Genomic DNA, 13,527 nt, shown 5'->3' on the forward strand with positions numbered 1-13,527 from the left:
CTACCATGCCCAGCACAGCTGTCAGGGACTTTTCGGAACACAAATCGCCCCCAGACTGAGCCTGAAGCTGGAGTCTACCTCACTACAGGGTGGCTGCAGCAAGTTTCTAAACCCTTCTGCTAAGCCCTGGCTCTCCCCTACAAATCAGGGATAACAGCCAGCACAGCACAGTTTTTGAGATCGTTCAACAAGATAATCCTGGAAGCACCTTAGTGCGGTGCCAGGCTAGCAGCAAACGTTCAAAAAGGGTAGCCTGTCTATATATCTAACTCATGGCGCTCATCTGCACTTCAAAGGTTCCTCATTCATTCCTTTAAGACCTAAGGCCACACCCAGGCTCTTAACCCTCCCCACTTCAGGAGTCCAGGGCCCAGGGAAAGACTGGCATTTTTTGACCTCCATCCCCACAGCATTTGCACTTGTTGCCCCCAAACCTAACGGTGAAATCTAACAGTAGGCACCCTATGTATCCCTTGGGACAACCCCAATGCCACTTTGGGCATCAAACCTGCAACTCCACCCGAGTCCAGTTTCCCTGCCACTCTGCCTCACACAGCTGCCATAGACCAGGAATTCAAGAAACCATCCTCCCTCTCCTGTACCCTGCCAATGCTTCAGCAGAGGAAGAGCCCAACAGGCCTTTGCTGACTAAAAAAGCTTTACCTTGGGCAAACAAAAACATTCTGGAAAGCAATTAAAAATAAACCAGACATTAAAATCAAATGGGCCAGGTGAGATACACCCAGCCTGAGGGATAAGCCACTGAGACTGCAGAAGGCATGAGATTGGGGAGATTGGGGACCAGGCGACACCAAGCAGGCTGCAAAGTTCTAGCCCACCTCAGCAGGTCAGCTCTGGCTGCAAGCAGAGCCCGAGGCATCCCTGGGCAGGCAAGAGAGTTGTGACTGCACCAAAGTAGAAGCTCCCAGATGTAAAGGAACTCAGACTTCATCAACAAGACCTCAAACTTGGGGTCTACAGTCCTTCCTCAATTGTGCCAAAAGGGTCGGAAGAGATTTCCATCAACCCACTGCAGTCCACCAAAATACATGTTTATGTTGGCACAGTGACATACACCTATAATCCCAGCTACTAAGGAAGCTGAGGCAGGAGGATTGCAAGGTTAAGACCAACCTAGGCAATTTAGCAAGACTCTATCTCAAAGTTTTAAAAATGGGAATGGTGGGGGGAGTAGGGGTTTGGAGATATAGCTCAGTGGTACAGAGTGCCCCTGTTTTTGATCTCCAGTACCAAAATAAAAATACCATATTTATATCTAATACAAAAAAAAAAAAAAAAAAGACAGATGGATAGATATATACCATGGACACCACAGTCTGTGAAGAAATTGTAGGTATCTTTCTATCTTTTGCCTCTCTGTATTTTCTAATGCTTCTGCTGTGGATGTGTTCTCAATGTGCAACGGAAGTCAGGGGGAGATGCACACCAACCTGAAAAAAAACACAGAGGAACTAGTCCCTGCTGCTTGCAGCAGCCTGGGCAAGTGCTGGGGAGTGAGCGCAGATTCCTGGCAAAGGAGGCTCCAGGCAGAGCAGAGAGAAGCAGAGGGGACTCTCCCGCAGCCAGCCCTGGGGACACCAGTAGGGAATGATTGGACACACATGTTGAAGACAAATTGTAGGTGGAGGATTTCTGTGGTTACCCAGATGGATATCTGCTAAGTCCCCACGCAAGAATGTAAGGGAAGGCCCCACCCCCACCAACCTTCTGCTATTTCAAAACTAAGGGCAGAATTCTATGAGATTATGCACGTGGAAGTGCTTAACAAGTTCATATTTGTTCAAAGTCCTGTACCACTGTAGGGTCATGTTACTGGCACCAGAGAGGCTGGGCAGACCCCACCACCCCTGTAGACCGAAACCCCTTCTATATTAACAGTAGCCATCCGGCCAGTGTGGCACCAGTTAGAGAGCTCGTGCTATCTAGCATATCCCACTTGGGGAGGGCATCCACCTCTCTCAGTCCCCAGCTCAGCTCTCCTTTAAAAACAAAGGCATTCACAAAAATCACACAAACCCACGGCCTAGATAGAAATCCAAGGCTGCCATAGTCTCATTCATGGATTGAGAGGGGGTGGGGTAAGCACTGCAGGGCCACCTTTAGCCAGTACCCATCCTGGAGGAGCAGAAAAGCAAGTCACCCCAAAGCCTGCCACCAGGCAAGGTAGTGCAGCAGCCAGAGCCTCGGGAGGGGTAGAAAGGAGGCGCTGCCTTCCCTTACCTCCTGGGGTGTCACTTCTTCCCACAACAGAGGGTGAGGACAGCCCTGCAGTCCAAGCTCCACGCCACTTTCCCCTGGACCGCAAATTCTCCTGACTATACCTGTGACCTGCCCTGGCCACAGCCCCCTCTCCGAGCCGGGCCCTCATCACCCCTCACCTGGACTACTACCACAGCAGGGGTATCCAGCCCCTCCTCTGACCCAGCCTCACTCCACTGGGACAAACAGGAACAGACTCCCTGAAGCACAGGTCACTCCCCCGCTCAAAGCTGCTGACAGTGCCCACCCCGCTGCCCACAGCAATGTTTCATGCACAATGCAGCTGCTCTTGGTTCTCTCGGCCCTAGAGCCGGGGTTTTAGCAGATGCAAAGGAACCACCTTATGGGCATCACTGGGGGTGGTGAGCTTGCTAAAAGCCCAGCTTCCTGAACCAGATCAGAAATTCTGGGAGTGGGCTCTAGGAATTTTAATTGGAGAAAAAGAAAAAAAATTCCAGATGAGCTGGGAGTGGTTGCATCCACCTACAGTCCCAGAACTTGGGAGACTGGGGAAGGAGGATCACAGAGCCTGGGAGATCAAGATCAGCCTGAGCAACATAGTGAGACCCCACCTCAAAAAAAAAAAAAAAAGAAATCCCAGAAAAACCTGGTATACATTCAAGTTAGAGAAGTGTTTCACACGAGTTTCTAGCTGCTTGGGAAAATCTGTCCTACTTCAACAGCTAGGGATTTACCCTGCCCATCCTACATGTGTTAGGACTGGAGCACTGGCAGTCCTACAGCTGATCCTAAGCTCCCACAACTTCAAAAACTAAACTGTCAGGGTTCTCGGAGCAGCCCCTTCTAACCCTTCTGCTGAATGACTGAAGGGAAGTCATTTTATAGCCACAGGCCTCAGTTTCCCGTATATACAATGTGTGAGCTGTGTGCTTTCTAGGGTCCTTTTCAATTCCAAAATAAGGCATATGACCTTTACATTGCATCATGTATGTTCTGTTGAACCAGAGGCTCTACTCCTAACATCCTAAGAATGGGGGGGGGGGGGTTCTTTTCTCATCCAAAGTGAAAATTTTAATAAGCATCTCTCATACTATATCCAACCACCTATTTCCACTAAAGAAGAACCAAGCAACGGCTGGTCTGCCTGGCACAGCTTTATTTTGTTTTTTTCTAATGTTCATTACTAAATTTTTTTCATATCCTTTCCATGGTCCAAAGAGGAGGAATGAGAGTTTTATAAAATTACAACCTCCTAGCAACCTTCAGCATCTTGCTTGTTTATTAAGGCTTATTATATCCTTCCCATCATATGATGTTCCCATTTTAAAGACTGGGAAATTGATGCTCAGAGAATTGAAGTCGCCCAAGACAGCAGAGCTGGGCTGTAAGATAGCACTGGAATTCTCCATGTTTGCACTGTATCCCAATGAGTCAATGCCAAGTTTCAGATACAGTGAGAGCAACTGGGCCAAGAGCTACACTGGCCAACCAGCTGTTCCCTCCAAGCATGGCAGGAGTGCTAACCAGCCAGCCACACATCCTAACAGCTCTCCCCACAGAGCTGCTGGAAGAACGCACACGCACTGAACGGAGGCGGGGCTGAGCAGCAGCCACCCAAGCAAAAGTGATGCCAAGGATTTAGTCAACAGAGAGCTAATACGAGTCAACAGTGGGTGCTGCTGCCAAGCACACCAATGGGATCCTCAGCTGCATTCACAGAGGAAGAGTATCTACTCCCTCCACCTGCCCTGCTCAGATCCGACCACACCTGGCGGATGGGCAGGCTGGGCTAACAAAAGGGAGGTGTCTTCCAAGGCAGGGCCAGGTTTTCTGAAGGGAGTGGTTCTGGGTGGCACTCTGATTGGTAAGGTGAGCCAAGGACTCACCTGGAAGCTGGGTTTGTACAGGAAGCCCACTGCGTGTTATAAATGGATTCTTAAAAAGACCCTTCTATTCACATTATTTATCACTGACCATCCACAGCAAAGGTTAGGAAAACCCAGGAGTGCTAGAGGGTTGAACCTACCATCAAAGGGGCTCCAAGCCCTGTCCAAGACGATCAACTCACTGAAGAGGACGATTAAGGTGGCTCCTTCCTTTATTATATATGACAACAGAGGAGCTAATATGAGTCAACAGTGGGTGCTGTGGCCAAGCACACCAGTGGGAGCTTCAGCTGCATTCACAGAGGAAGACTACCTTTGCCAAATTTGAGCTCCTATCCTTTCAAGCGTCAAAAACTCCAGAAAACCCTCCTTACTCCCCCGCCCCATTTGCCCCAGCAACACATCTGGGTGCGCCTGTACATCACTTAGTATTGCTCAGAATAAAGACACGTGTTTCCACCTGTCCCCGCCCCAAGAGCCTCCAGGCCATGTCTCTCACCTTTGTGTCCTCAGCACAGAGCTTGGCACATTAAAGACATCCAATAAATGACGACTGAACTGAGTTGAGGTGCCACAGCATGGTCACACTGGGGGTGTTATTGTGTTCAAGGCAATTTCAGAACACAAGTGTCCTGACTAGGGCTAATAAAAAGGTTTATGACAATGCATAACCACTTTGAGTATATGCAGCAAAGGAATTCTTGAGGCCAACGCCACCAGACGGTTTTAATTACAAAAGAACCACAGTTAGCCAGGCCAGGTCCCTGAGTATCTGTGGAAAGGATAGGGGCAGAGAAGGTTAGGGGTAGAAAGGTCAAAGGTACATCCTCTATGGTGTGACAGCAGCCAGGCAATGCCAGAGCTCAGGAAGCAGTCGAAATCCAGAAACAGAAGATGGAAATAATGACTAATGGGGCCACATGCCTAAAAAAAATGGCACAAAAAGGGAGTCCACTGAAGTGGGTCTGATGAACAGTGCAAATGCTACCAATTCATCGGGGAGCAGGCCGCCTGGCGCTGAACCTCGTAACCGCGAGAATTAATTACAGGAACTAACACTCTGAGCTGGGAAGATTAGTAGGGGAGACCGTGATGCAGTTCTAATATCTAATAAATCTTTAAATCGATGAGCCATGCTCACTGCTGATTTTTCTTCATCTTTCCTCTCCGGGAGCTCACGTGACAAAAGCCAGCATTTGCTTTTTATTTGCCTCTGGACAAAGTGCACAGATGTATATGTGTATAAGTAAAAATAGGGGTTCATGAAATCATCTTAAAGGCACCAAGAAAACTGCCATACGAAGAAAAGCTGGGATGGGTGGATTCTCCTTTTAAAGGGAAGAAATCTTTTAGGATGTAAATGTCCCCTTCCCCCATACTCTGCAAGAGCTCCACCGGCTGTCACAAATAAGTATTCCCATCCCTACCTGTTCATGTGTGTACCAGTTTGGGTCTATTTACCAAACATATACTTTACTCCACTTGCATTTTTCATCTCAGAAACACCACTTAAGCTTGTCGCACAAACCTGACAGCAGCAATACATTTTATAAACGAATTATCCCTGGGGAACAGACAAGCAAACCACTGGTAAGGAGCACTGTCAAAGTTCCCAAGGATAGCATTCTGTTCCCAGATGCAAACTACGCCACATCCTCTCCAGTCTCAAACTGCCCACTCCAGGAGGCAGCCTGCTCACCTCTCCTCTCCTCCCTGGCTCTCAGGCCCTCTATCCCAGCCAAATAAAAGTAGAAGAACTTCATTCTTGGAGAACTGGAACATTTTAATGCTGTTTCAAAGATAATAGTTCTAAGGACGGGATGTTGGTTCCTTTGTCATTAATAAAAAGGCCCCAAAGGGGTATTTTCATAACAAAATGATATCCTGTGGGAGAGCACAAGAAGCCACAAAAATAAAACTGCCACAAACCAAAACTGTCTCGAAATTAAACCTACACAGGTAAGGATTAAACCCCAAGCCAGGCAGCTCTGATTTTCCCATTTGATACCCTTACACGTTCCTAGCTCTCTCGTAAAATCCAAAGAATTCCTGCCACCCGGAAAGGCCTAAATGCTTTCTCTGCAAGTCAGGGTATGTTATTCCTTCCCTTGAAACCCTCGGGACGATCTGTAACATTCATCTAAAGCTCAATTACTGTTGTGTCCTCAGTCACACCCAAAGATACCCCAAGGCACCGTCTGCCGCAGCGCCGGGTGCACAGGAGGCGCCCCGTTAACGTGTGGGTTTGATTGGATCTGAGCTGGCCCCTTCGTCAGAAACACTCTGATAGCTAGACGCCCTGCCGGGGACAGCAGCGCCGGCCTAGCTCGCCGCCGCAGCGGGGCGGGGGTGCAACCACCTGTGGGCGGCTGGCCGGGACGCAGGCCCGGGCGCCGCCGCCGGGGTGTGCCGGGCGGGCCCCACGCACACTGCCGAGAGCTGGGGTTAGTCGGGAAAGCCAGGACCGCGGGGCCCGGGATCGACTCCCAGGGCCCCACCAAGGTCTCTGCCTTAGCAAAGTTGACCATGTCCGAGAGTTAGTTCTCAAGTCGCTCCACCCCCTTCGAAGCTGCGAGCCAGAGGAGCTCTTTGGGCTGGAGTCAGGGGCCACCCTGAGGAATCGACAAAGAAGAGAAACTATTCCCTAAACCCCTCCCAAACTTGGGGCACCTGCTGTTCAACAGGCGGGGACTTTCCCCTCCACGGTCTAGCAAAGGCCTGATGGAGGGCTCGAGAGGGGGAATCAAGCGGGACACCGGGAGCAGCCCAGCACTACTTTGAAATGTTCTACCCATTAATCCAGCAGCAAGAATGCACCCACTGGAACCTGGGGCGGGAGGTAGGGGACGGAAGAAACACAGGCCATCCTCGCCAACGGGCAGGGACTCGGGAAGGGGGTGAGGCCCAAAGGATCAGGTGGGCACCAGAGATGAGGCAACCCTATAGCACAACGTGCCAAGAAGGGGGCGCGGGCCAAAGAAGGGGGCAGGGAGGAGACCGGGACCGACTGATGACCGGGGAGGGAGCAGGGCTACCGAAGGCTGGCAGTAGGAGATGGGGGAGGGGATTCCCACCGAGGTGCAAGCGGGCCAACCCAGAGGAAAGCACTGGGGCAGGGGGACGCCTTAAGGGGTGCGTGGTGCCAGTGCCCCGGACCGGCCCCGTCACTCACCGGCAGATCCACGCTCACTTCGGTCCCGTCGAGCAGGAAGACGCGGCAGTAGAGGGTGGCCTTGGCCGCTCCGGCCGCGGAGATGTGCACGGCCGCGCCGCCGGTGAGCAGGGGCCCGCCGCCGGCTGGGAACACGCTGCCCCCGGGCGCGGCGGGCAGCGCCGAGGAGGCGGCGGCAGCAGCCGGACCCCCCCGCGGCCCCCCGTCGCGCTCGTCCCCCAGCCCGGCGGCCCCGCGCCCTGCCGCGCCCCGCGCGTAGCGCTGCATGGAGCGGCGGCCAAAGGTCCGGCGCAGGAACCGCAGCATCCTGGCTGGGGGCGCCCCCTGCCTCCGCCCCCTGCGCCGCCGCCGCTGCGCCGCCGCCTGGGAGCGTCCCGCGACGCCGTCAGTGCCCGCCGCCGCCCGCGCCGCCGCCCGCGGGCTGCGGCCCGGGGCTCGTTCCCGCCGAGGCCGAAGCCGAGGCCGCGCTCTGGCCGCCTGCGGGGTGCGCCGGCCCGGCCAGCTCCGCCTGCGAGTGGCGGCAGGCGGGAGGGCGCGCTCCGGGCGGCCGGGGGCCGTCCCGCAGCCGCCGGCGCCGCGCGCTCTCCGGGTGCGCTGGCTGCGAAGGGGCCGCTGCTCACGGGCGGTCTGGGGGCTGCGGGGCGCAGGGGGGCGGGGGGCGGGCTGCGGGCTGCTCCCGCGCCGCGCGCCGGCCGAGGGCCAGCCGGAGCAGAGCGCCTGCGTGCTCCCGGCGCGCTCGCTCCCACTCGCCGCGCCGTGCCCGGCCCGAGGAGCCCCCGCCGAGCGCCCGCTCCCAAGGCGCCTTTTCCTGCGCCCGCAGCCCTCGCCTCCCACCTGGGAGGCTGCACCTCCAGCCGCCGCCACCGCCGCCGGGACTGCAGCACGCCCTCCTCCCTCGGGGCTGCGCCGGGTAATTGTAAGCCGGGTCTGTGCTGCCCCCTGCCGGCCCGAGCGCCCCCTGCTGCTGTAGGTGCACTCACGTGTGTACACGTAGGTGAGCACACACGTGTTTCCGGCGCCCAGAGCCTTGGAGACGCAGAGTCCCCCCACTCCCTAATAGAAAAGCAGACCTCATGCCCTCCGGGAAGCCTTGCCCCAGGGGCCAAACAGAAACACACGAAGTTTCTCCTAATGGAAAAATGGCGCTGGGCTTCCCCTTCTAGAATAGGAAAGAGCGGACTAGGTAACCTACAAGGTCCTTGCTACTTAATTACATTCTATCGTTAAAGATCGTAGAGCTGGAAGCGCTAATTTAACCTTCCAGTTCTGTGGACTTGTTCCAAATAAGGAAATGGAGGCCTGACGAGGAGGGGAAGTACTTTTCCAACATACTTCACAGGGGACGACACCCCTTATCAAGGACCCTGTGTCCACTATTGAGGAAAGAATCTACACACGCAGGTGACTGAGAAGGCGGGGGAAACGTTGAACAGGTCACTGAGAAGCAAAGTAGAACTGGGGCCGCGAAAATGAATAGAACAGGACACACAATGTCGGAGACATAAGGAATCGTTTATAGGCACTACAGGGCAGGGTCCAAGTCGGCTTCAGAGACTTGTCAGGTGCTGCTGGAGCAAGGAATGTGGAGAAGATGAGGCTGAAAGGAGGTCAGGCCTCCTGGGAAGAATAACAGTACTATTTATCGCCCCTTAATCTTGTGCCAGACACTGCTAAACCCTCTCCATTCATCGTTTTACTTAATCCTCATGACAGCCTGGTTCCATAGACATTCTTATCCCCATTGTACAGAGGAGGAAACTGAAGCTTAGAGAGCTTAAGAGACTAGCTGCAAATTCCATGGTTAATGCGGGTGCTTTTCCCAAGCTCCAGAGCTGTTGTTGAAGCGCAGTTGGCATGATTGGCAAGCAAGGGAAGGTTTCTGAGAGGACTGGACGAGGCAGTGTTTTCAGCAAAATGGACTGAGAAAGAGGGAGGGAGGGAGGGACTTAAGGATCATTCCAAAACAGACATTTATTGAAGATGAGGCACTGTCTTAGGTGATTTCATGGGTGATATTTTCATTAAGCCTGACTCCAGTTCTTCCAGGTTCTTCTATTTATCCCCTTTAATTTAGGTGGATTTTGAAGCTTAAAGAAGTAATATCTTTTCCTAAGGTCTGAGCTGCTGAATGTCAGGTACTCTGGCTTGTTGCCTGGCATTCTCTTTAAGACACAATGGCAGTGCATTCTTAGAGGGCATATGCAAGTTAGTCCCCAGATACCCACTCTGTTCCCCATCCCCCTGCAACTAAATTTAATAAAATACCACCAACAAGTTCAAAGATAGACTGATTCTTCTTACTGGTTTCTAAGGACAGCTCATTTCCTACTACATAGCCCAGTAGTGCTATGGTAGACTAGATAATGGGCACTCAAAGATGTCCGCATTCCAAGCCCTGGAACCTGTGAATGTGTCACTATATGTGGCAAAAGGGACTTTGAGATGTGATTTAATTAAGGAGGTGGAGGTGGGGGGATTAATCTGGTATTAACCCAGTATAATCACAAGTGACCTTAGTAGAGGGAGGCAGAGGGATCAGAGTCAGAGAAAGTGCCATGGCAGTAGCAGCAGAAGTCAGAGTAATGGGTTCAGGAGCCAAGGGAATAGCCTCTTAAAAAGCTGTAAAGAATGAAGACTGAAGCATCCCCTAGAGATTCTAGAAGGAATGCAGCCTTGATTTTAGCCCTTAAGATCTATCTTAGTCAGGCACTGTGGTGCATGCCCATAATCCCAGCTACTCAGAAGGTTGAGGCAGGAGGATCACAAATTGGAGGCCAGCCTCCACAATTTAGTAAGATCCTGTCTCAAAATAAAATTTTAAAAAATTAAAAGGACTGGGGGTGTAGCTTCGTGGTAGAGTGCTACTGGGTTCAAGTCCCAGTACCACCAAAAACAAATCTATCCTCCTGAATTGTGAGATAATATATTCATGTGTTTTAAGTCTAGCAGCAATAGGAATCTGATCCAAGTGATATTAAATAATATTAGTTTGGAGCGTTATAGTTTTCAAAGCCCTCCAGCCTCCATGGAGGTAGGAGCTCTCTTTGCAGCCCCCACCCCAGCAAGCATCGTTCGGCTTTGTGATTATACCTTTCTCTCCTGCTGAATGGACTCTAAGCTGTGTAAGGACAGACTTTTTCTTCTTCCTCATTGTGTCCTCACCCAACACCTATCCTGCTGTCTGGCCAAGCAGTAGGGAGTCCATTCAATGTTTGTTGAATGAATGCAGAATCTCATTTCATGCCTGGCACGGTGACTTGGGAGGCTGAGGCAGAAGGATAGCAAGTTCAAAGTCAGCCTCAGCAACTTAGCGAGGCCCTAAGGAACTTAACGAGACCCTGCCTCTAAATAAAAAAGTTTAAAAAGGGCTGAGGATGTGGATCAATGGTTAAGCACCCCTGGGTGCAATCTCTGGTACCCAAAACATAAAAAATAAAGAATCTCGCTTCATCTGTGAGATTAATGGCTCTGTGGAGTATGCATTGCTATTGCCTTTAGAGAGGGGGAAAGGAAGATTGGATAGAGCCCAGACTCCCACACTCATGGTTCCTGACTCCTGACTCAGATTCCATGTGCTACTGACAAGACCATGTCACAGAGAGTCTCATCCCATCTTCATCAGAATAGTGATCTAACACTATTGCCACATTATTTAGAGGAGAAACAAGGCGTAGGTATTCCTTTAATGAAAGTTCACATCACTGAAGTTTTTGTATTTTGTTTTTTGTTTTCCCCAACCTTTGCAGTACTGGGGATGGAACCCAGGGGCCCTCTATCACTGAGCTACCTCCCCAGGGCCTCACACATGCCAGGCAAGTGCTCTACCACTGAGCCACATCCCCAGCCTTTAACACTTTTATTTTGATGCAGGGTCTTACTAAATTGCCCAGGCTGACCCCAAACCTGCAATCCTTTCTCTTAGCCTCCCAGGTATCTGGGATTATAGGTGTGCACCACTACCCTGGCTTCATATCACTAGAGTTTCAACCTCAGCATTGCAACATTTGATGAGTATGGGTACATCTGTTCATAATTTTGTGTTTCAATTGTTACTCTTTCTTAATCTTGGTCTTTCAGACCCAAAGCCCCTAACCCTGTTACCTAAAGTCTATAACCAGCCCCTCAAAGATTTTAATTGTCTTTTCTTGCACCTCTCTTATGCCTGATGTGAACTGACCAGAGCTGCGCATATATCCTGTTTATTAAAGCATTGCTCCTTGATGGGCCTTTTTGTCCTTAAACTATTATTCAGAATCTGCAGGGCTTTGGGCTGAATGTTTGTCCCACCAAAATTCATAGGTTGAAATTCTAACCCCCAAGGATTAGGAGGTGCTTTTGGAATGTGGGGTCTTTGGGAGGTGATTAGGTTATATGGATGCCGCCCTCATGAATGAGATTAATACCCATAAAGAGACTCCAGAGACTCCCCAACCCTTTCAGCCATACAAGGACATAGTGAGAAGGTGCCATCTGTGAGCCAGGAAACAGATCCTCACCGAACACTTCATCTGTTGGTACCTTGATCCTGAACTTCCCTGACTCCCACACTAGACAGTTTATAAGCTCCCAGTTCATAGTATTTTTGTTATAGCAGTCTGAATGTATTAGGACACCAGGATTTCTCCTGCCTGTCTCTCTAGAACCATCTATATGTATATTTTAGTTGTCGATGAACCTTTATTTTATTTATTTATATGCAGTGTTGAGAATCAAACCCAGTGCCTCACACATGCTAGGCAAGCACTCTTCCACTGAGCTACAACCCCAGCCTCTAGAACCATCTTAACTGACTGTTTAGGAAATAGTTTCCTCTAGCTTTCATCCTTTCCTGGATCATAAACAGAAGATTGGCCTCCTATATTTCACAGCCATTTTTGGGATTGATCTTGAGAGTCACATTTTTGCCGTTTCCTCATTGAAGCTCAAATGCCATTTCTGTGCCCACCCACTTCCTCTGTTCCTGAGAACTTTCTGGTGTCTGCCCATCAGACATCTTGTACCATCAAGAAACCTTAGAGAGCTTCCTATGCACTCCCTCAAGTTAATTAACAGTGCTTAGTCCTGTCTCTAAGGAATTCCATTTTGGAAATGTGCTGTTTATCTCCATTCTTTGTTTCCTGGTTCATTTCTGAGACTCCAGAATGTTGTGCCCTCATTCCATTGAACTCCATTATTCCCCACAGAACACAATTATGCTTTAATGTATGTTCCAATTTATTCCCTTGTAATTTTACTCTTTCCATAACATTTTTTTTTTTGAAATCTTACTATGTACCACAAAGCCATGTCCCTTTAATAAATGTCAACTTAACCTTTTCACCATCAATTTGCAATAATAGCTATGGTTAACTAAAGACCACAGAGTGGGCATCTATAGTTTCTGCCAGGCTAGCATGCTCTTTTCTTGTTTGGGTTACTTTGTGGAACCATTTCACCCTGGACTCAAAGACCTAGTGGTCTGAATGAAGCTGAGCCTACCTTCTGCCTCTAGTGTGAGTACATGACCATTGGTGGCCAATCAGAGAGCTGCATTTCCCAGAGACCTGTTACTGGCACAAAAATGAGCTTAGCCTTGGAATTTGGGCTGCAATTATTTGGAAGAGGCTATTTCTTTCCATCAGAATTGGTGAACCATCACTGTGTAACTCCACTTTGACATCATATAAAGAAAGTCTGAGGCTGACATCCATACAAAGAGAAGCAGAATCAAAGTGACAGACACAGATTTCTGATGACAATTTAATTTTTGGCTACCTGGATCCAGCCAAACCTGAAGCAAGACTTTTCTCCTGGAATATACAATTTGAAGAAAGAGAAGGTGGTGGATAGAATCATATCTGTGACATCACAATTTAAAAGGAGACAATTTAAGGAATATAATCTAAGGAGAGACTCGGGATTAGAATGGAAGTTTTCCAAGTCCTAAATCTTTGGGGAAACACAGGTGGCTCTGATAAGGTTACCCTAATATCAAATGCACAGAGAGGGTGTTGGGGTATCTCAGTGGTAGAGTGCTTGCCTAGCGCGTGTGAGGCACTGGGTTCTATCCTCAGCATCACATAAAATTGAGAGTAAAATAAAGGCATTGTGTCCACCAACAACTGAATTTTTTTTTAAAAGATGCACAGAGAGTGGAAGAGGAACATTTATTATACTGCCTGCCCACCCCACTGCCTCCCTGCCTCCATCTCCACTGTTGCCCATGCTAAGCTCCCTTTTACTTGACAT

General features: G+C 50.1%; 1 protein-coding gene across 5 annotated transcripts in view; it reads right to left on the bottom strand.

Annotated features, from left to right (window-relative positions):
- EPB41L4B (erythrocyte membrane protein band 4.1 like 4B) overlaps positions 1–7,605 on the bottom strand; it is a gene marked incomplete at its 5' end in the record, with an annotated part of 131,091 nt that extends 123,486 nt beyond the window's left edge. For all 5 annotated transcript variants that reach the window (XM_079112584.1, XM_079112581.1, XM_079112583.1 and 2 more), the window contains one exon: positions 7,300–7,605. In XM_079112584.1, coding sequence (XP_078968710.1) covers positions 7,300–7,605 — 306 coding nt within the window. The remainder of the gene's footprint in view (positions 1–7,299) is intronic.
- Positions 7,606–13,527: the final 5,922 nt, after the last annotated feature.

This window comes from Sciurus vulgaris (assembly GCF_902686455.1).
Source record: "Sciurus vulgaris genome assembly, chromosome: 15".
NCBI classification, from domain to species: domain Eukaryota; kingdom Metazoa; phylum Chordata; class Mammalia; order Rodentia; family Sciuridae; genus Sciurus; species Sciurus vulgaris.